Source organism: Salvelinus alpinus, chromosome 3 (genome assembly GCF_045679555.1).
Source record: "Salvelinus alpinus chromosome 3, SLU_Salpinus.1, whole genome shotgun sequence".
NCBI classification, from domain to species: domain Eukaryota; kingdom Metazoa; phylum Chordata; class Actinopteri; order Salmoniformes; family Salmonidae; genus Salvelinus; species Salvelinus alpinus.
This window is the reverse complement of record NC_092088.1, coordinates 9,294,681-9,319,008: the sequence shown is the minus strand read 5'-3', so window position 1 is coordinate 9,319,008 and position 24,328 is coordinate 9,294,681. Positions and strand designations below refer to the sequence as shown.

General features: G+C 42.9%; 1 protein-coding gene across 2 annotated transcripts in view; it reads right to left on the bottom strand.

Annotated features, from left to right (window-relative positions):
• Nucleotides 1–25: 25 nt before the first annotated feature.
• Nucleotides 26–24,328, bottom strand: part of LOC139569983 (calcineurin subunit B type 1-like) — a 34,651-nt gene continuing 10,348 nt past the window's right edge. Inside the window, exons 2-6 of one of the 2 annotated variants that reach the window (XM_071391395.1) lie at nucleotides 19,935–19,974; nucleotides 6,238–6,414; nucleotides 4,732–4,791; nucleotides 4,296–4,480; nucleotides 26–2,900 (exon numbers count right to left, since the gene is read on the bottom strand). In XM_071391395.1, coding sequence (XP_071247496.1) covers nucleotides 2,853–2,900; nucleotides 4,296–4,480; nucleotides 4,732–4,791; nucleotides 6,238–6,414; nucleotides 19,935–19,974 — 510 coding nt within the window. In that variant the 3' untranslated portion in view covers nucleotides 26–2,852. Of the gene's footprint in view, nucleotides 2,901–4,295; nucleotides 4,481–4,731; nucleotides 4,792–6,237; nucleotides 6,415–7,081; nucleotides 7,284–19,934; nucleotides 19,975–24,328 lie in introns of those variants that run through there. The other variant, XM_071391394.1, reaches the window with a different exon arrangement.

Sequence of the window (24,328 nt, the reverse complement as noted above, 5' to 3'; positions counted from 1 at the left end):
AACAGTGACCACACACAACTCGTACTTAAAATGTTTCAAAGTGTGTTTATTTTTTTCATACAATATCAAGTTTCCAACAGTCCCACAGCATCAGATGCAGCATGCAGAGAAAGGGGAAAATAACTATTAGTCAAACTTAACCGTTTCAGTTTCCACACAAACTAAAAAGCACCGAGTCCCCTTCAGAGAAAGTAGTACTTGCAGAACTAAAGTCTGAACTATATAGATGACGGAAAGGAAAGCTTCTATACAAAACAGTGCAGAGTACAGTGAGTGGCAGTTGACTTTGGGACCAGAAGCATCATCTCGCTGATCGGGGGGGGGGGTACAAAGTTAACGTGTAGTTCCAGTTTGTTTGGATTACTGCTCATAATGTGAACATTTAACAAAGTTGGACAAAATCCATTTATGTTTCCCAGTAGATTATTAAATATCATTATTACTGACCTCACCATTCACGTGTTTAACGAGGATTATTTAAATGGATCATCTACATGCACAAGGAAAATCATCATGCAAACATAGGAGGCCCAAGCAAAGCCACTTGTACAGTGCCCTATATGATGAACTTATTTTGACCTGAGCTATGGGCCCTGGTTAAAAAGTAGTACACTATATAGGGAGCAGGGAGGCATTTGAGACGTCTCCAAACCAACTATCGTATCATTAAAATGCAACCCGCCGCCATTTTGTTAATTATTTTCTCGGGATGCCCATTTCACCTTAAATTGCGGTTTGGTTAAACTTGTGTCATTCTCCCTACTGTGAATACCACATAGGGAGAGGACCGATGAAGCGATCGTGATAGGTTCTTAAATCTTCACTCTCAAATGTACAGTATTCCTATTTATCATGTCAAAAGCTTACGAGTAACTCCATTGTTGCATTAGAAAGAACCCTGTATTCTAACTGCACTATTCATGGGGTGTTTTAACATTGCCTGCTGCAGCCTCTACTGAGATGAGCAAACATTGACCTAATATACAGTTAATATGCTGCCTGCAGTTGAGTCTCGATAACTCACTGACATTCATTAAATCTTTCTCATCTCAATATTTTAGGATATTCCTCAGTTCAAAATAAAATACAAATACATGGTCCATGTTAAGAGATTTTTTTTTCAACTTGAGTGATCAAGCTGTACAATATCCTTTAATTCATTCAATTGTACACAAGGTGCAACGGAACATTTGACTTAATCCCAAGACACACACACGGAGGTTAGAGCAGGGGACTCTGCCATACTACGGCGCCCGTGGAGCAGTTGCTGTGGGGGGGGGGGTTAAGGGTCTTGCTCAAGGGTACAACGGCAGGTTATGCCATCTAGGATTTGACACCAGCAGCAACCCTCTGGTTACCAGCTCACTTCCCTCCAGATTTTTCCCGTCAGACCCGGGATTCAAACTAGCAACCCTCCGGTTGCTGGCTCGCCTCTGACTGCTAGGCTACCTGCCGCCCATTTACTTTACATTGGGGGATTGTCATATGGTTCAACGTAAAAACGTGTCGTTAAAGTAAGTAAAATACAAATAAGTATGCAAAGACATCACTTTCTTGGCATCTATCTCTACGTTTAGAATAATAATCTCAAAGTATAAACATATATAAATAAAACATCCTATCCTAAGCTTCCAACAGGTATTGTATATTTAATGTGATCAGAAGCTTAATTGATCTAATCCAACCTGCTCAAGAGTCAAATGGTTGAATTGATCTAATCCAACCTGCTCAAGAGTCAAATGGTTGAATTGATCTAATCCAACCTGCTCAAGAGTCAGGCTTAATTGATCTAATCCAACCTGCTCAAGTCAAATGGTTTAATTGATCTAATCCAACCTGCTCAAGAGTCAGGTTTAATTGATCTAATCCAACCTGCTCAAGAGTCAGGTTTAATTGATCTAATCCAACCTGCTCAAGAGTCAGGTTTAATTGATCTAATCCAACCTGCTCAAGTCAAATGGTTTAATTGATCTAATCCAACCTGCTCAGGAGTCAAATGGTTTAATTGATCTAATCCAACCTGCTCAGGAGTCAAATGTCTTAATTTATCTAATCCAACCTGCTCAAGAGTCAAATGGTTTAATTGATCTAATCCAACCTGCTCAAGAGTCAAATGGTTTAATTGATCTAATCCAACCTGCTCAAGAGTCAAATGGTTTAATTGATCTAATCCAACCTGCTCAAGAGTCAAATGGTTTAATTGATCTAATCCAACCTGCTCAAGAGTCAAATGTTTTAATTGATCTAATCCAACCTGCTCAAGAGTCAGGCTTAATTGATCTAATCCAACCTGCTCAAGAGTCAAATAATTGACTGATGATGCAGCGAGCGTTTGACTCATCAAAGCCCATCACTGACAGCAATGGTGGATACTTAATAATAACAATACGATATGTCCTGGTTGGCACTTTATACCCTACGTTTTGAATTGTAACCGAAATCAAGTATATTATTTAAACGCAACATCTCAGATAATGACACATTTCCCCACAAAATAAACATTATAGATATACTTGTCTATATAAAAAAAAAAGAGACCAGAACAAAAATAAATATTTAAAAAAAATTACATTACAAAATATAATCAAGCCAACCTTTCCCCTCCCTCCCTCAAACTGGGATGCTCTTACAAACGAGAATAGCTGTCCTTCAGGTTATTGAGAGGATCGGAGTTCAATAACACAACTAAATTGGCTTCGCGAAGCTTGTGGCCTGTTTAGAAAAAAAGTAGCTTCACGGGGAGAGAGAATACTTCCATTGAAATACACAAAGTGTTTGCCAGACGTCTTGAGCAGATTTTCAGAGACCGATGGAGAAGAAAGCGAGGGAGAGAGAGGAGCGGAGGGACAGGCTCACACGTCTACCACCATCTTTTTGTGTATGTCAAGGCCACCCACCACCTAGGAGAAGAGAGAAGGAACAGAACCAAATAGATCTTATTCCAATTCTAGAGTAAAAGCAGGCTGGAACACATTGATTCTTAATGCTATTGGCTAAATTAGCAGAATTCAAAATCATGCAACATGATTCCAACTAAGAGAGGCAACTTAACACTAGTATAACTACAGTATCCTGTTAACCCCTTGATACTAGTATAACTACAGTATCGTGTTAACCCCTTAATACTAGTATAACTACAGTATCGTGTTAACCCCTTAATATTAGTATAACTACATTGTCCTTTTAACCCCTTAATACTAGTATAACTACAGTATCCTGTTAACCCCTTGTCTTTTCTGTAATACTGTCTTACACTCTCAGCTATTTTAATGAATGAGTCTCTTCAAATGAAGTCACACAATCCCTTCACAACAACCTTGGGCTGCTCCAGCACAAACCAATTATAACAATGGTCCAACATTGTGACTTGTCCTGAAGGTAATACTCCCACAAGAACAGTGTTTCAGTTCAAGACTCTAGGAGCAGTGGTTTACAACCTGTTCAGACAATTATTTTTGATAAATCTAATTAAATACAAATTTAAAAAATTATTCCAAAGAAAATAACAGTTGGGAGTATTAATTGTATTATAAGCAATTTGACATTACTTTTCGAAATTCAAATTGTTTATAATAATAATAATAATAAGCCTGTAATTTGTTACATTCACTGCTAAAATGTACAACATTTTACTGCCAATGGTGGTCCTCGAGAGCTTTTCACGGTGATTTGGTGGTCCCCGGAACGGAAAAGTTTGGGAACCGCTGCCTTAGAGAAATATGTGCCAAATATAGCTTATTCAGAAGAGTGAAACAGAATACAGAACTTTCATAGTGAAATGGGCTAGAATCATGCTTTATACATAACATTACCCTCCACTGAATAAGCCCTCTGGTGTGATAGAGCTGGGTAGGAGAAGCCATCAACCATAACAGCTCTCCAGAACTGGAGTGACCCCCCAATAGGGTTGCACAATTCTGGAAAATGTCCTCTGCGTGCAGTATGAAGGAAGTTGGAAGTAGTTTCGTGAGCCAATGCTAACTGGCTAAAGTCTACAGGTACGGTAGCATCTTGCCGTATCCTTTTAACCCCCCCGCCACCCACGACCCCAGTTCCCCCGCCACCCACGACCCCAGTTCCCCAGCCACCCACGACCCCAGCCACCCACGACCCCAGTTCCCCAGCCACCCCCGACCCCAGTCCCCCGCCTCCCACGACCCCAGTTCCCCCGCCACCCACGACCCCAGTTCCCCAGCCACCCACGACCCCAGTTCCTCCTCCGCCACCCACGACCCCAGTTCCTCCTCCGCCACCCACGACTCTAGTTCCCCCGCCACCCACGACCCCAGACTTACTAAGCAGAACTCTTCGAAGGATATCCTGCCGTCTCCGTCCTTGTCTGCGTTGATGATGGTCTTGTCCACGATCTGCTGGAGCTGTGTGTCCTTCAGGTTGTTTCCTACCATCATCTTCAGCACCTGGAAGAGCTCCCCGTTGGAGATGTAGCCATCCTTGTCCATGTCGTAGATCCGGAAGGCGACTAGAGGGGGGGGTCAGGGGGGGGAGAGAAACGTGGAAGGATGTGTAGGTAAGTCAGCGATCCTGAACACAGACCTTTTGGTTTTGTATTTTGGAGAAAGCCTCATTGATGCTATCAGGCATTCTGTTTCTACTTTGGCAAGTGGGGGACAGGGGATGGGTTTTGTCTTTGTAGATCAGATTATTTAACTGTGTGGTGAGAGGTGTATAGATGTAGGATGTAATGGAGATGGAGTAGATTTGTCTACTTACACCGAAGCTTTGACTCCTTGTCCCCCTTGACACTGAACTGTGAGACTCCCTCGATGAATTCTGATGGGGGGGGAGAGATGGTTTAGAGTCAGACATTATTTGACTTCTTATACTGTACGCAATAATTTTATATAAATCGGAGTGATCAAATACACTACTTATGCATTCATAAGTTCAATCAAAATCTCAGTAGCAAACTACTACAATCCATACTTAGGGCTATTTTCAATCAGCCCCTTTTCCTCTATGCAACTTTTAAAGGCAATGTTTTCGCGGAGACCGCATTCACGTTAAACGATGGATATGTCGGCTCAATCGGAAATGATCTTTAAAAATGTAAATCGTGCTGTATATCCGGATGGAATCTAGGCTATCTACTCCTGACTGTCCTGTGTTAAAAGTGTTACTACTGTCTCTGCAGGTACTGTTAGGCAGAGCAGAGTACACCGAGAGAAACACTGGAAGTCTAAACCAGTCCAGGCCAAAGTCCCAACCGCTCTCCCTGGTCATCGAGATCCTTTTGTTAATCATGCAATGTGATTAAAGGCCCAATGCAGCCATTTTATATCAATATAAACTAATTTCTGGGTAACAACTAAGTATCTTACTCTAATGATTTCCATTAAATTGTGCAAAAATAGCTATTTCTCAAGTAAGATTCTTGCTAGGACTGTCTGGTAGTGGTCTGAGTGGGGAGGGGAAAACTGAGAACTAGATGTTATTGGCAGAGAGGTTCAGAACTCTCTTTGTTATTGGTCTATTAATGAATTTACTGCACGGTGATATGGAAACCTGCTGATTAGAAGGTCCTGTGTAGATTGTATTTTCAACCAACAACTATCAGGAAGCAGGATCAATGAGTTAGCCAGCTAATAAATATAGATCTTCTGGTTAATTAAGAAAGCTAAACTTAGATATGTGTGTGTTTGGTTGTTGAGTCAATGAGACAATGCCCATATCAAGCTTTTCTTTCTAAAAAAAATACAAAGTTATTTCAGACAATTCATTTTCTGGACAGCTCATTGATCCTGGTTTGTATTATACCCCTCTAGTGTAGGCCACCATGTACTGTGCTGGGACATTCTCAGACAGGAGGACAATAGATCTGTTTACCAAAACTGATGTCCCTGATATTATTGTCCTTGATTTCAGCAAATGAGCTTAAATTCAAAGACATGGTTGGTCCCAAGCATTTATTCACCAGTAAAAATTGTCATACACAATGGTATAGGCAAAAGCACAAACAGATCTAGGACCAGGCTATGGAAGGAGACACCAGATCTGGGACCAGGCTATAGAAGGAGACACCAGATCTGGGACCAGGCTATAGAAGGAGACACCAGATCTGGGACCAGGCTATAGAAGGGGACAACAGATCTGGGACCAGGCTATAGAAGGAGACAACAGATCTGGGACCAGGCTATAGAAGGAGACAACAGATCTGGGACCAGGCTATAGAAGGAGACAACAGATCTGGGACCAGGCTACTCTTGCGCTCTGGCTTACCCTTGAAGTCCACCTCTCCGTTTCCATCGGTGTCGAAGATGTCGATGACCCTCTGAACCAGAGGGTTCTGCTGAAGTTCTGGCAGGGACATGAACTCCTCCACGCTAAGGGATCCAGAGTTATCTAGGTCCAGTTTCTTAAACCTCTTTCCCAGACGCTTAATCTCATCAGCATCGACTGGAGGGGACAGAGAGAGAGAGAGACGAGAAAAAAGAGACCGACAGACAGATAGGAGAAAAGAGAGAGCGAGACAGGAGAAAAGAGAGAGAGCGAGACAGGAGAAAAGAGAGAGCGAGACGAGAAAAGAGAGACCGACAGACAGATAGGAGAAAAGAGAGAGCGAGACAGGAGAAAAGAGAGAGAGCGAGACAGGAGAAAAGAGAGGGATCATGAACAAAATTACATGAGTAGAGACGTTACATTTTGGTAATTATTTAACACACACTTATCCAGAGCGACTTCCAGTCAGTGTATTCAACCAACGTAGGCAAGACAACCACATACAGTATCACAGTCATTGCAAGTAAAAACCTTTGTCATTAAAAGTAGCCGTCAGCTTACCTAGATATCCTGGAATATAGACACGCAACACATTAACACATACACGGGTAGATCTATGCAGGTAGGCACCCAGCAAACCCTGTACCCACACACATGGGTCTAATGTGGTCTAATGACGATATGTAGGCGAGGACTACTCTCTTCCTCCCCACCTACACAGACCCGACACGGCAACAGACCTGACACGGCAACAGTGCCTTTAAAACACAGGCGGGGGAAAAAAACAAAAGATCAAGTTAACTACACAAACAATGCCTGAAATCTTCCAGTTGAGTGAACTTACATCTGTTGTTGGCCATGTCGATGTGGGTAGTACAAACAGCCCTAGCTGTCCCCGTCCCCGAGGAGAGCTTGTTGCCCCGTGCCTTGTGAGCTCCTGCCATTACAGAGAGTACTGATCCCACCTAGTTTCTGTTGTCCCCTCTCACAGTAGCATTGGGTAAGCCTTGTAATAACATAGATACTAACTACAATATAAGCTTATTCAGACACGCCATGATCACGTGAACCGGTCTACTGCCCCTCCCCCTCCCTCCCCCCACAATACTACTCTAATCTGTACTACCGATAGTCAGATATAGCTATTCATCTTTAGACAAACCTCACAGAATGGAGAGAGAGGAGGGGGGGAGTTCAACTGAGAGGGAGGGTAGTAAAGAGAGAGAGAGAGGAGGGGGGGAGTTCAACTGAGAGGGAGGGTAGTAAAGAGAGAGAGAGGAGAGAGAACAGAGAGACTTAGCTGTTGCAGAAAGCTATGATCCAGAGAGAAATGGAATGAGTGTGAGAGAAAGGGAGAGAGAGATGTGTGTGTGTGTGTGTGTGCATTTTGGGTTGGACGACGCCACCGTGCATTAGCCTGATGACTAAACAGAAGCTAGAGGGATGACTGTGTGAGTGGTATACGAGTATAGAGGCAGCAGTTGCTGTAGACACTTCACAGCCTGATCTCCGGGGAACAAATCTGCCTTGTGCCATCTGTCTCTCACTACTTTTTCTTAGAGAAGGATATATTGACAATGTACTAACTTACATTTGTTTTAGTCCTAATGAAAGTGGTTAACTAGATTGCAGTACACAGATACAGTAGATTATGTTATGATATTTCTGTGTGTGGGACTGAACCCAATGTCTGAGATTATCCCCTAATGCAGGGCTATTCACATATTCCTGTTCTACCTGATAATTAAGTGGTTTTTCAAGTTATGTAACTTTCAAAATACAGAATTCATCTCCGTATGATGCTGTGTTTTACATCACATGATGCTGTGCTTACATCACATGATGCTGTGTTTTATATCACATGCTGCTGTGTTTTACATCACATGCTGCTGTGTTTTACATCACATGATGCTGTGTTTTACATCACATGATGCTGTGTTTTACATCACATGATGCTGTGCTTTACATCATGATGCAAAATGCATCATACAGGGATGATTCTTAAATTTGAAAAGTTACATAACTTTTAAACTTGATTGCTGACAAGCAAAACATATTAGTACTATGTCAACAATGGACTAATGAAACAAATACCAAAAGATCGTTTTTGGAGGGAATTTTCCTTTAATTTATGCCTTGCTACTTCACACACTGGCCCTTCCTCCAAATTGAGTATTTTAGTCTGGCTGACACCACTATTAGGTTGTACACTGGACTGTTGGTAAAAGTCTGTACTAGGACTAGTAGACTGGACTGTTGGTAAAAGTCTGTACTAGGACTAGTAGACTGGACTGTTGGTTAAAGTCTGTACTAGGACTAGTAGACTGGACTGTTGGTTAAAGTCTGTACTAGGACTAGTAGACTGGACTGTTGGTTAAAGTCTGTACTAGGACTAGTAGACTGGACTGTTGGTTAAAGTCTGTACTGGGACTAGTAGACTGGACTGTTGGTTAAAGTCTGTACTGGGACCAGTAGACTGGACTGTTGGTTAAAGTCTGTACTGGGACCAGTAGACTGGACTGTTGGTTAAAGTCTGTACTGGGACCAGTAGACTGGACTGTTGGTTAAAGTCTGTACTGGGACCAGTAGACTGGACTGTTGGTTAAAGTCTGTACTGGGACCAGTAGACTGGACTGTTGGTTAAAGTCTGTACTAGTAGTAGTAGACTGGACTGTTGGTTAAAGTCTGTACTAGGACTAGTCTGTTGGTTAAAGTCTGTACTAGGACTAGTCTGTTGGTTAAAGTCTGTACTAGGACTAGTCTGTTGGTTAAAGTCTGTACTAGGACTGGGCTGTTGGTTAAAGTCTGTACTAGGACTAGTAGACTGGGCTGTTGGTTAAAGTCTGTACTAGGACTAGTAGACTGGGCTGTTGGTTAAAGTCTGTACTAGGACTAGTAGACTGGGCTGTTGGTTAAAGTCTGTACTAGGACTAGTAGACTGGGCTGTTGGTTAAAGTCTGTACTAGGACTAGTAGACTGGGCTGTTGGTTAAAGTCTGTACTAGGACTAGTAGACTGGGCTGTTGGTTAAAGTCTGTACTAGGACTAGTAGACTGGGCTGTTGGTTAAAGTCTGTACTAGGACTAGTAGACTGGGCTGTTGGTTAAAGTCTGTACTAGGACTAGTAGACTGGGCTGTTGGTTAAAGTCTGTACTAGGACTAGTAGACTGGGCTGTTGGTTAAAGTCTGTACTAGGACTAGTAGACTGGGCTGTTGGTTAAAGTCTGTACTAGGACTAGTAGACTGGGCTGTTGGTTAAAGTCTGTACTAGGACTAGTAGACTGGGCTGTTGGTTAAAGTCTGTACTAGGACTAGTAGACTGGGCTGTTGGTTAAAGTCTGTACTAGGACTAGTAGACTGGGCTGTTGGTTAAAGTCTGTACTAGGACTAGTAGACTGGGCTGTTGGTTAAAGTCTGTACTAGGACTAGTAGACTGGGCTGTTGGTTAAAGTCTGTACTAGGACTAGTAGACTGGGCTGTTGGTTAAAGTCTGTACTAGGACTAGTAGACTGGGCTGTTGGTTAAAGTCTGTACTAGGACTAGTAGACTGGGCTGTTGGTTAAAGTCTGTACTAGGACTAGTAGACTGGGCTGTTGGTTAAAGTCTGTACTAGGACTAGTAGACTGGGCTGTTGGTTAAAGTCTGTACTAGGACTAGTAGACTGGGCTGTTGGTTAAAGTCTGTACTAGGACTAGTAGACTGGGCTGTTGGTTAAAGTCTGTACTAGGACTAGTAGACTGGGCTGTTGGTTAAAGTCTGTACTAGGACTAGTAGACTGGGCTGTTGGTTAAAGTCTGTACTAGGACTAGTAGACTGGGCTGTTGGTTAAAGTCTGTACTAGGACTAGTAGACTGGGCTGTTGGTTAAAGTCTGTACTAGGACTAGTAGACTGGGCTGTTGGTTAAAGTCTGTACTAGGACTAGTAGACTGGACTGTTGGTTAAAGTCTGTACTAGGACTAGTAGACTGGACTGTTGGTTAAAGTCTGTACTAGGACTAGTAGACTGGGCTGTTGGTTAAAGTCTGTACTAGGACTAGTAGACTGGACTGTTGGTTAAAGTCTGTACTAGGACTAGTAGACTGGACTGTTGGTTAAAGTCTGTACTAGGACTAGTAGACTGGACTGTTGGTTAAAGTCTGTACTAGGACTAGTAGACTGGACTGTTGGTTAAAGTCTGTACTAGGACTAGTAGACTGGACTGTTGGTTAAAGTCTGTACTAGGAGTATGGGACTCCCAATCACGGCTGGATGTGATACAGCCTGGATTTGAACCAGGGACTGTACTGACCCCTCTTGCACTGAGATGCACTGCCTTAGGTCGCTGTGCCACTCGGGATTCCAATACTATATGATGACTGATGTCTGATACACAAGGCAAGACTTTGAATAGTGTCCTTGAGATATGCTAATGATGTCCTGCTTGGAGGGACGTCCTCCTTAGTGACTAAGATCATTATGATGATACTCCACACAGCAGAAAGAGACCATTTGCTCATCAATACCGGATTCACTTTTAACTGTGTTACTAGGCAACAGGAACCTGCTGCTAGCCCCCCCAAACCACACACACACAAACAAACACAGACATGAGCACACAGAGAGACACACACTGACATAAATAGACATATAAGCTGAACATTTGACCGGCAGCATTTAAAATTGACCGGACCCATATGCGTTGGGTGAATAACCTGATTAGGGCGTCCACCCACGGTGCTCAGAATGACAGAAATCCCCTTTAGATGATGGCAATTCATTTTAACAGTACATGAACGTCTAGGATGCAGCGATGTGTGGTAATTCTTACCTAATTCTGATGAGCGCTTTGAAGATGTTAGAATGACTGTCCACATGAACTTTTCCTCAGACAACAAGACAAGTAACGGACATCAAAAGCACTAGCCTGTCAATCTACTGTCCCCCATAGAAGAAAAAGTTGACCAATTCTATTAGTCAGGGGCGGCAGCTAGCTTAGTGGTTGAGAGTGTTGGGCCAGTAACTAAAAAGGTCACTGGTTTGAATCCCCGAAACGACTAGGAGAAAAATCTGTCGATGTGCCCTTGAGCAAGGCACTTAATTCTAACTGCTCTGGATAAGAGCGTCTGCTAAATGACTAAAACATCAAGAAAAATATTTCAAAACAAACTGTGGGATGATAGATCCCAAATTCATAGGTTTTTTTCATTCTTCTTCTCCCGGATAAATGGACGGGAGGCAAGTTTATTTATTGGCTTTTATATATATATATATATATAAAAGCCAGTACATATATATATATAAATAAAATGTAGCGGCCAAAAGCCGGCTATTACTGGGAAAAAAACTCTGGTGCATGGTACGCAGGCACACACAGCACAGCTCCTGGCTTTCATTTTTCAGAGAAGAAAAAAAACTGTTGCACAACAGGCAATCAAATGAGCATTAATCTCAACACACAGAGAGATTACATCATCGTTTTGTCCATTAGACCCGTGTGTCGGTGTCTGTGGGGGTGTGTGTGTACTCTTAAATGAGCAGCCTTGTACTTATGCTGCCAGGCCAACACATGACACCAACCCTATTAGCATAATGGCTTTTTATTGAGCCAATGAGGTTGTGTGTGTGGTGTGGAGGGGGGAGGGGAGGGATTCTAGTGCAACTGACAGAATGAAGGCTAGTGGATGGATAATGGCTAGGACAGCAGCATGTAATGAAGGCTAGTGGATGGATAATGGCTAGGACAGCAGCATGTAATGAAGGCTAGTGGATGGATAATGGCTAGGACAGCAGTATGTAATGAAGGCTAGTGGATGGATAATGGCTAGGACAGCAGCATGTAACGAAGGCTAGTGGATGGATAATGGCTAGGACAGCAGCATGTCATGAAGGCTAGTGGATGGGTAATGGCTAGGACAGCAGCATGTAATGAAGGCTAGTGGATGGATAATGGCTAGGACAGCAGCATGTAATGAAGGCTAGTGGATGGATAATGGCTAGGACAGCAGTATGTAATGAAGGCTAGTGGATGGATAATGGCTAGGACAGCAGCATGGAATGAAGGCTAGTGGATGGATAATGGCTAGGACAGCAGTATGTAATGAAGGCTAGTGGGTGGATAATGGCTAGGACAGCAGTATGTAATGAAGGCTAGTGGATGGATAATGGCTAGGACAGCAACATGTAATGAAGGCTAGTGGATGGATAATGGCTAGGACAGCAGCATGTAATGAAGGCTAGTGGATGGATAATGGCTAGGACAGCAGCATGTAATGAAGGCTAGTGGATGGGTAATGGCTAGGACAGCAGCATGTAATGAAGGCTAGTGGATGGATAATGGCTAGGACAGCAGCATGTAATGAAGGCTAGTGGATGGATAATGGCTAGGACAGCAGCATGGAATGAAGGCTAGTGGATGTATAATGGCTAGGACAAAAGTATGTAATGAAGGCTAGTGGATGGATAATGGCTAGGACAGCAGCATGGAATGAAGGCTAGTGGATGGATAATGGCTAGGACAGCAGCATGTAATGAAGGCTAGTGGATGGATAATGGCTAGGACAGCATCATGTAATGAAGGCTAGTGGATGGATAATGGCTAGGACAGCAGCATGTAATGAAGGCTAGTGGATAGGTCATGGCTAGGACAGCAGTATGGAATGAAGGCTAGTGGATGGATAATGGCTAGGACAGAAGTATGTAATGAAGGCTACTGGATGGATAATGGCTAGGACAGCAGCATGTAATGAAGGCTAGTGGATGGATAATGGCTAGGACAGCAGCATGGAATGAAGGCTAGTGGATGTATAATGGCTAGGACAGCAGTATGTAATGAAGGCTAGTGGATGGATAATGGCTAGGACAGCAGCATGGAATGAAGGCTAGTGGATGGATAATGGCTAGGACAGCAGCATGTAATGAAGGCTAGTGGATGGATAATGGCTAGGACAGCAGCATGGAATGAAGGCTAGTGGATGGATAATGGCTAGGACAGCAGCATGGAATGAAGGCTAGTGGATGTATAATGGCTAGGACAGCAGTATGTAATGAAGGCTAGTGGATGGATAATGGCTAGGACAGCAGCATGGAATGAAGGCTAGTGGATGGATAATGGCTAGGACAGCAGCATGTAATGAAGGCTAGTGGATGGATAATGGCTAGGACAGCAGCATGTAATGAAGGCTAGTGGATGGGTAATGGCTAGGACAGCAGCATGTAATGAAGGCTAGTGGGTGGATAATGGCTAGGACAGCAGCATGTAATGAAGGCTAGTGGATGGGTAATGGCTAGGACAGCAGCATGTAATGAAGGCTAGTGGATGGATAATGGCTAGGACAGCAGCATGTAATGAAGGCTAGTGGATGGATAATGGCTAGGACAGCAGCATGTAATGAAGGCTAGTGGGTGGATAATGGCTAGGACAGCAGTATGGAATGAAGGCTAGTGGATGGATAATGGCTAGGACAGCAGCATGTAATGAAGGCTAGTGGATGGATAATGGCTAGGACAGCAGTATGTAATGAAGGCTAGTGGATGGGTAATGGCTAGGACAGCAGCATGGAATGAAGGCTAGTGGATGGATAATGGCTAGGACAGCAGTATGTAATGAAGGCTAGTGGATGGGTAATGGCTAGGACAGCAGCATGGAATGAAGGCTAGTGGATGGATAATGGCTAGGACAGAAGCATGTAATGAAGGCTAGTGGATGGATAATGGCTAGGACAGCAGTATGTAATGAAGGCTAGTGGATGGATAATGGCTAGGACAGCAGCATGGAATGAAGGCTAGTGGATGGATAATGGCTAGGACAGCAGCATGTAATGAAGGCTAGTGGATGGGTAATGGCTAGGACAGCAGCATGTAATGAAGGCTAGTGGATGGGTAATGGCTAGGACAGCAGCATGTAATGAAGGCTAGTGGATGGATAATGGCTAGGACAGCAGTATGTAATGAAGGCTAGTGGATGGGTAATGGCTAGGACAGCAGCATGTAATGAAGGCTAGTGGATGGGTAATGGCTAGGACAGCAGCATGGAAGGAAGGCTAGTGGATGGATAATGGCTAGGACAGCAGTATGTAATGAAGGCTAGTGGATGGATAATGGCTAGGACAGCAGTATGTAATGAAGGCTAGTGGATGGATAATGGCTAGGACAGCAGCATGTAATGAAGGCTAGTGGATGGATAATGGCTAGGACAGCAGCATGTAATAAAGGCTAGTGGATGGATAATGGCTAGGACAGCAGCATGTAATGAAGGCTAGTGGATGGATAATGGCTAGGACAGAAGTATGTAATGAAGGCTAGTGGATGGATAATGGCTAGGACAGCAGCATGTAATGAAGGCTAGTGGATGGATAATGGCTAGGACAGCAGCATGTAATGAAGGCTAGTGGATGGGTAATGGCTAGGACAGCAGCATGTAATGAAGGCTAGTGGATGGATAATGGCTAGGACAGCAGCATGGAATGAAGGCTAGTGGATGGATAATGGCTAGGACAGCAGTATGTAATGAAGGCTAGTGGATGGGTAATGGCTAGGACAGCAGCATGGAAGGAAGGCTAGTGGATGGGTAATGGCTAGGACAGCAGCATGGAAGGAAGGCTAGTGGATGGATAATGGCTAGGACAGCAGTATGTAATGAAGGCTAGTGGATGGATAATGGCTAGGACAGCAGTATGTAATGAAGGCTAGTGGATGGATAATGGCTAGGACAGCAGCATGTAATGAAGGCTAGTGGATGGATAATGGCTAGGACAGCAGCATGTAATAAAGGCTAGTGGATGGATAATGGCTAGGACAGCAGCATGTAATGAAGGCTAGTGGATGGATAATGGCTAGGACAGAAGTATGTAATGAAGGCTAGTGGATGGATAATGGCTAGGACAGCAGCATGTAATGAAGGCTAGTGGATGGATAATGGCTAGGACAGCAGCATGTAATGAAGGCTAGTGGATGGGTAATGGCTAGGACAGCAGCATGTAATGAAGGCTAGTGGATGGATAATGGCTAGGACAGCAGCATGGAATGAAGGCTAGTGGATGGATAATGGCTAGGACAGCAGCATGTAATGAAGGCTAGTGGATGGATAATGGCTAGGACAGCAGCATGTAATAAAGGCTAGGACTAGAGGTTGCCCGATTAATCAGAATGGCCGATTAATTAGGGTCGATTTCAAGTTTTCATAACAATCGGAAATCTGTATTTTTTTTTTACACCTTTATTTACCTACGCAAGTCAGTTAAGAACACATTCTTATTTTCAATGACGGCCTAGGAACGGTGGGTTAACTGCCTTGTTCAGGGGCAGAACGACAGATTTTTACCTTGTCAGCTCGAGGATTCAAACTAGTCCAACGCTCTAACCACCTGCCTCTCATTGCACTCCACGAGGAGCCTGCCTGTTACGGGAATGCAGTAAGAAGCCAAGGTAAGTTGCTAGCTAGCATTAAACTTATCTTATAAAAAACAATCAATCAATCACAATCACTAGTTAACTACACATGGTTGATGATATTACTAGTTTATCTATCCTGCGTTGCGTATCCTGCGTTGCGCATTCGCGAAAAAGGACTGTCGTTGCTCCAACGTGTACCTAACCATAAACATCAATGCCTTTTATATATTTTTAAACCTGCATATTTAGTTAATATTGCCTGCTAACATGAATTTCTTTGTGTCACTTCTCTTGCAACAGAGTCAGCGTATATGCAGCAGTTTGGGCCGCCTGGCTCGTTGCGAACTGTGTGAAGACTATTTCTTCCTAACAAAGACAGCCAACTTCGCCAAACGGGGGATGATTTCACAAAAGCGCATTTGTGAAAAAAGCACAATCGCTGCACGACTGTACCTAACCATAAACATCAATGCCTTTCTTAAAATCAATACACAGAAGTATATATTTTTAAACCTGCATATTTAGATAAAAGTATTCCAGGTTAGCAGGCAATATTAAGCGGCTGAAATTGTGTCACTTCTCTTGCGTTCATTGCACGCAGAGTCAGGGTATATGCAGCAGTTTGGGCCGCCTGGCTCGTTGCGAACTAATTTGCAAGAATTTTACGTAATTATGACATAACATTGAAGGGTGTGCAATGTTACAGGAATATTTAGACTTATGGATGCCACCCGTTAGATAAAATACAGAACGGTTCCGTATTTCACTGAAATAATAAATGTTTTGTTTTCGAGATGATAGTTTCCGGATTCGACCATATTAATGACCCACCCCCCACCCCACTGAGTAGCATAGCTAGCATAGCGTCACAAGTAACTTGTAGCATCTAAATATCATTAAATCACAAGTCTAAGACACCAGATGAAAGATACAGGTCTTGTGAATAAAGCCACCATTTCAGATTTTTAAAATGTTTTACAGGGAAGACACAATATGTAAATCTATTAGCTAACCACGTTAGCAAAGGACACGATATTTTTACTCCCAACAGCTTTTTCCTGCGTCAGTAGCTATCACTAATTCGACTAAATAAAAATATATATAGCCACTAACCAAGAAACAACTTCATAAGATGACAGTCTGATAACATATTTATGGTATAGCATAGTTTTTTCTTTGAAAAATGTGCATTTTTCAGGTATAAATCACAGTTCTACATTGCAGCTGCAATCTGAAATAGTGCTGACCCAGCCAGAACAATTACAGAGACCAACGTCATATAACGAATTACTCATCTTAAAACATTTCAGAAAAATACACAGCGTACAGATATTGAAAGCCCAACATCTGGTGAATCCAAACAATATTTCAGATTTATGAAATGTTTTATAACGAAAACAAAATGTAGCGCTAAATTAGCATAGCTATACCAGGCAGATTCGGCTAGGCGCCCACGGCCAGTTCACATGCACAACAGATATGATATAACATCGTAAATTGGGTCTTACTATGGCTGATCTTTCATCAGAATGTTGATCAAAGTGTCCTTTGTCAAGATGAGTCGTTGGTTCCGTTCAGAATTGTTCCTTGCCCACTCCATTTAGCACAGGTACCGGTCGAGTGGCACGGATCTCAAACGTAAATAAATTCAGACAACGGAACACCACAAAACTCCCGAAAAAATTCAAATAATCTGATTAAACTATATTGAAAAAACATACATTACGATGATCTGGTCACATGTATCAAACAAAATTCGACACGGAGATAGTTTTCATCCATAACGCCAGCAAAACAGTACACAATCGCAGCTCCAACTCGTGCGAATCAGAAAACCGGAAGTTGTCGGTCACGCCAAAGAAATAGCTCTCATTTCACGTCAGTCCCAGATAAACAAGATATTTTTCCTCTGACGTCCTCTTGACACCCAGAGGAAGGCCAATGAGGTGTGTTTCGGGTCATAGGGGGCACGACCATATATAGGCAGAGCGTTGAAGCTGGCATACACATCTTGCTTTTTTCTTCTTGGTCATGGAAAGTGCTGTCAAATGACTTCTGTATCACTCAGAGACAAAATTGAAACGGTTTTAGAAACTAGAGATTGTTTTCTTTCCAATGGTATTATTTATATGCATATAGTAAGAGCAATAATTGAATAAGAGGCAGTTTAATCTGTAGAGCAAATTATGCTAATGGGAAAATAGCACCCCCTGTATTCTCAAGAAGTTAATGACCTAAGGCTCGTATTTCTGTGTGTTATTATGTTAGAATTAAGTCTATGATTTAACATTTGATAGAGCAGTCTGACTGAGCGATGGTAGGCACCAGCAGGCTCGTAAGCATTCATTCAAACAGCAATTTCATGTGTTTTGCCAGCAGCTCTTCGCAATGCTTCGCGCTGTTTATGACTTCAAGCCTATCAACTCCCGAGATTAGTCTGGTGTAACCGATGTGAAATGGCTAGCTAGTTAGCGGGGTGCGCGCTAATAGCGTTTCAAACGTCACTCGCTCTGAGACTTGGAGTAGTTATTCCCCTTGCTCTGCATGGGTAACGCTGCTTCGAGGGTGGCTGTTGTCGATGTGTTCCTGGTTCGAGCCCAGGTAGAAGCGAGGAGAGGGACGGAAGCTATACTGTTACACTGGCAATACTAAAGTGCCTATAAGAACATCCAATAGTCAAAGGTATATGAAATACAAATCGTATAGAGAGAAATAGTCCTATAATAACTACAACCTAAAACTTCTTACCTGGGAATATTGAAGACTCATGTTAAAAGGAACCACCAGCTTTCATATGTTCTCATGTTCTGAGCAAGGAACTTAAACGTTAGCTTTCTTACATGGCACAAATTGCACTTTTACTTTCTTCTCCAACACTTTGTTTTTGCATTATATAAACCAAATTGAACATGTTTCATTATTTATTTGAGGCTAAATTGATTTTATTGATGTATTATATTAAGTTAAAATAAGTGTTCATTCAGTATTGTTGTAATTGTCATTATTACAAATAAATAAAAATAAAAAAGCGGCCGATTAATCAGTATCGGCTATTTTTGGTCCTCCAATAATAGGCGGCCCAAACTGTTCCATATACCGACTCCTCCAATAATCGGTATCAGTATCGGCGTTGAAAAATCATAATCGGTCGACCTCTAGCTAGGACAGCAGCATGTCATGCCCCCTACAGGGATTCTGTTGTGCAGCAAACTCTACATTAAATCTATACGTAAGGTTTACAGCATTCAGACTGATAGTAATATCTCCAAACTCATTGGAGTGCAGGCTACATCATTCAGTAGAACAGTTCTAATGCAATAGCTTTAGGCTCATACCTCAAAAAAGCTATGGGAGTGGGTGTCCTGTCCTCCTTATAAACCATTGTAATGGAATCTCTCCCTTTCCCCCCCTCCCTCTCCTCGACAACTGTTGCTCTGGCTCTGGGAAACCCCTAGCAACAAGGAACTCCAACAAGCAGGCCTTGGTTATTATGGGAGGCTGCAGACAGGCACTGGCTGTTGCTAGTGCTATGTGTGTGTGTGTTTGTGTGTGTGTCTGTGCGTTTCATCGGGGGTGGAGCATGGGCTGTGGGGAGAGGGAGGGGGCGGGTCCTTGCGAAGCTGGAAATATCCCGGACAGGTGAAGTCCTCCCCCGGTCTCGGCTCGCCACGGGTCAGGATCACACACCTGCTTATCCTCGGTCTACCGCGGCAACTACTGTTGGGGTCCCAGAGTCACCCCCAAGTGTGTCCCAGAGTCTCCCCTAAGTGTCTCCCAGAGTCTCCCCTAAGCGTGTCCCAGAGTCTCCCCTAAGCGTGTCCCAGAGTCTCCCCTAAGCGTGTCCCAGAGTCTCCCCTAAGCGTGTCCCAGAGTCTCCCCTAAGCGTGTCCCAGAGTCTCCCCTAAGCGTGTCCCAGAGTCTCCCCTAAGCGTGTCCCAGAGTCTCCCCTAAGCGTGTCCCAGAGTCTCCCCTAAGTGTGTCCCAGAGTCTCCCCTAAGTGTGTCCCAGAGTCTCCCCTAAGTGTGTCCCCGAGTCACCCCTAAGTGTGTCCCCGAGTCACCCCTAAGTGTGTCCCCGAGTCACCCCTAAGTGTGTCCCTGGCTCCAGCAGAAAGCCTGGGAGAACTCCTCTGTGTGGTGTTAGTCTAATCTATATATGCTGTCTTTTTGTTGGGTTGCATTTGAGCGTATGAAGCTCTGTTATAATGTTGAATAGTCTGAGGAAATAGGTACCGCAAGCAGAGAGCGGAGGTGAGTGAGAATAGTTCCATTTTCTGATGTTGATGCCTGACAAGGAATGGCAGTTAGTTAGTAAATCAAAGATACTTACAATGCGAGCACATTTCCAGGGGGTAACTTGCCTCATTTCCCTGAAGAGGAGAAACAGGAGGCAATAGGTGAGAAATACAGTAGACAATAGGTGAGACATACAGGAGGCAGAGGTGAGACATGTTTTGCATTATGAAAACAGAAATACTGGTCAAACATGGGAAACCATTGGGATACATTCATTATGATGTATTCTTTTCAGGTCTTTCAGACTGTACTGCAGAGGATATACTGCTAGCTTTTCCCAGTGCTACCATATCAAAATGGAGGTTAATACACATCCTTGTAATTGCAGGTCAACCCTCCCAGGGACTAGAGCTACAACATGTGTTCGTGTTCATAAGGGCACACGGTAGAAAAAGGTTTTACAACAAAAGAAAAAAGAAAAATTAGCATTTCTTATCATTTGTTATATTAGCATTTCCACAAAGCTCACTTCACACACACATCAATATGCAACAGCTACAACTCAGTGACAACCCAAATGACTCCCGACGTGGCCAACATTTTACATATCATACAACGGCCTGTCTCGTTAATACGGGGATGACTCGGGCAGATGGATAATCTCTCCTGGTTGTGTTAGGAGGTCAAAAGAGGGCTGAAGACAACAGGCAAGCTAGCTAGTAATAAATTATATGCCATTTAGCAGCCGCTTTTATCCAAAGCGACTTACAGTCATTCGTGCATACATTTTACATATGGGTGGTCCCAGGAATCAAATCCGAAATCCTGGCATTGCAAGCGCCATGCTCTACAAACTGAGCCATCAAATCAAAGTTTATTCGTCACGTACACAGTATTGCCGATGTTATCGCAGGTGCAGCAAAATGCTTGTTTCTAGCTCCAATAGTGCAGTAATATCTAGCAAAAAGTGCAATAATCCCCCTCCCAATTTTAAAAAATAAATAATTTAAGGCTTATCAAAATGAGAAACGTCCAGAATTTAAATATATATGTACAGTAACTTCAGAAAGTATTCATACCCCTTGACTTATTCCACATTTTGTTGTGTTACAGCCTGAATAAAAAAATTATTAAATATATGTTTGAAAATTGATTGAAAATGAAATACAGAAATATCTAATTTACATAAGTATTCACACCCCCGAAGCAATACTTTGTAGAAGCCCCTTTGGCGGGGAGATTACAGCTTTGAGTCAGCTTAGGTATGTCTGTATCAGCTTTGAGTCAGCTTAGGTATGTCTGTATCAGCTTTGAGTCAGCTTAGGTATGTCTGTATCAGATTAGAGTCAGTTTAGGTATGTCTGTATCAGCTTGGAATTCTTAGGTATGTCTGTATCAGCTTTGAATTCTTAGGTATGTCTGTATCAGCTTTGCACATCTGGATTTGGGGATTTTCTCCCATTCTTCCTTGCATATTTGATCAAGCTCTGTTAAGTTAGATGGGGAGCAGTGGTGGACAGCAATCTTCAAGTCTTTCCACAGATTTTCAATGGGTACGATTTTGGGCTTTGGCTGGTTGTTTGCACTCTGAAGCAGATTCCCTTTAAGGATTTGCCTGTATTTGGCTCCATTTATTACTTACCAGTCTCCCAGTCCCTGCGGCTGAAAAGCATCCCCATAGCACGATGCTGCCATCACCATGCTTCACAGTAGGGATGGTGTTAGACAGGTGATGGGCTGTGCCTGCTTTTCTCCACACATTGCGCTTTGCATTCTGGCCAAAGAGTTTTAAAAAATGATCATGCCACAGAAACTTTTGCCTTACGTCTTACACGTACGTGCCTTTTGCAAAGTCCAGGCGTGCTGTTTGTGACTTTTTCCTCAGGAGTGGCTTCCGTCTAGCCACTCTCCCAAAAAAGCCCAGATTGGTGAAGTGTTGTAGAGACTTGTCTTTCTAGCAGGTTCTCCCATCTCAGCCAAGGAACTCTGTAGTTCTGTCAGTGGTCATTGGGTTCTTGGTCACCTCCAAGAACCCAATGACTGTTGCTCAGATGGCCAGTTCTAGACAGAGTCTAGGTAGTTCCATAAGTTTTCAATTCCCCAGTGATGGAGACCACCGTGCTCTTGGAAACTTTCAACACTCTAGAAATTGTTCGATACCTTTCCCCAGATATATGCCTCATCACACTTCTACTTCGGAGATGTATGGACAGTTCCTTAGACTTCATGGTATAGTTTATGCTCTGACATGTCAACTGTATAGGCCTCTTTATGTTTATTTTTCTTTACATAACAATTTTTTCCTTTTTGATCCGAATGATAATTTCTCTGTATCTATTTCATACTTTTTTTTTTTGAGTGGCAGCTCACAGGGTACATGTTATATAAACTGAATAAATGAATTTAAATTGTACCTGTAAACCCCCCAACAAAAAACATATATATATTTTTTTTTTTACTTGGTCCCAGAAAATATATACACTGAGTTTACAAAACATTAGATAACACCTGCTCTTTCCATGACATAGACTGACCAGGTGAATCCAGGTGAAAGCTGTGATCCCTTATTGTTGTCACTAGATGTCACTAAATCCATGTCAATCAGTGTAGATGAAGGGGAGGAGACAAGGCTTGAAACCCTTTCTTTAACCTGAGACAATTGAGACATGGATTGTCTTATTCAGAGGGTGAACGGGCAAGACAAAAGACAAATGTATACACTGTTAATTGAAATGCATTCCAGGTGACTACCTCATTTTATTTATTTATTTTAACCTTTATTTAACTAGGTAAGTCAGTTAAGAACAAATTCTTGTTTACAATGACGGCCTTCACCGGCCAAACCCGGACGACGCTGAGCCAATTGTGCGCCGCCCTACGGGACTCCCAATCACGGCCGGTTGTGATACAGCCTGGATTCGAACCAGGGTCTGTAGTGACGCCTCTAGCACTGAGATGCAGTGCCTTAGACCGCTGAACCAGGGTCTGTAGTGACGCCTCTAGCACTGAGATGCAGTGCCTTAGACCACTGCGCCACTCAGGAGCCCATGAAGCAGGTTGAGAGAATGCCAAGAGTGTGCAAAGCTGTCATCAAGGCAAAGGGTGGCTACTTAGAAGAATCTCAAATATATATTTTGATTTATTTAACACTTTTTTGGTTACTACATGATTCCATGTGAGTTATTTCATAGTTTCGATGTCTTCACTATTATTCTAAAATTTAGAAAATAGTAAAAATAAATTTAAAAAAACCTGGAATGAGTAGGTGTGTCCAAGAGTATACCAAACATTAGGAGCACTCTACAAGATGTCGAAAGCGTTCCACAGGAATGCTGGCCCATGTTGACTCCAATACTTCCCAGAGTTGTCAATTTGACTAGATGTCTTTTGGATGGTGGACCATTCTTGATACACACGGGAAACTGTTGAGCGTGAAAAACCAAGCAGCGTTGCATTTCTTGACACAAACCGGTGCGCCTGGCACCTATTACCATACCCCATTCAAAAAGGCACTTAAATCTTTTGTCTTGCCCATTCACCCTCTGAATGGCACACATACACAATCAATGTCAACTGTTTCAAGGCTTAAAAATCCTTCTTTAACCTGCATCCTCCCGTTCATCTACACTGATTGTAAGTACACCATTTTCAGGGACCACTTTTGTCTCGTGAGCGTTACTTTCAGAACTACTGGCTAGAAAGTATACAAACGTACCGGAGAATCTCTTTAAAACGCATGGAAGTATTTTGGGGTATTTGAAAATACACTGTGTTTTTGAGTGTTTTCAAATACATGCCAAATGTCTTTAAAATAACCTAAATAGTATTTGAACCCAGGTCTGGTACTGTATACAAGTCACCCTAAATAGTATTTGAATCCAGGTATGGTACTGTGTCTGTGTCTACAAGTCACCCTAAATAGTATTTGAACCCAGGTCTGGTACTGTGTCTGTGTCTACAAGTCACCCTAAATAGTATTTGAACCCAGGTCTGGTACTGTGTCTGTGTCTACAAGTCACCCTAAATAGTATTTGAACCCAGGTCTGGTACTGTGTCTGTGTCTACAAGTCACCCTAAATAGTATTTGAACCCAGGTCTGGTACTGTGTCTGTGTCTACAAGTCACCCTAAATAGTATTTGAACCCAGGTTTGGTACTGTGTCTGTGTCTACAAGTCACCCTAAATAGTATTTGAACCCAGGTCTGGTACTGTGTCTACAAGTCACCCTAAATAGTATTTGAACCCAGGTCTGGTACTGTGTCTGTGTCTACAAGTCACCCTAAATAGTATTTGAACCCAGGTCTGGTACTGTGTCTGTAAGTCACCCTAAATAGTATTTGAACCCAGGTCTGGTCACTTCTGCATTAGCTTGCTTGAAACAAGACAGTGACGTAGGGCCTAAGCCTGATTATGACATAGCGTGACATAGGCCAAAGCCTAAATGTTACAGTGACTTCCGACAGAGACCAAAGCCTGACTGTGCAAATG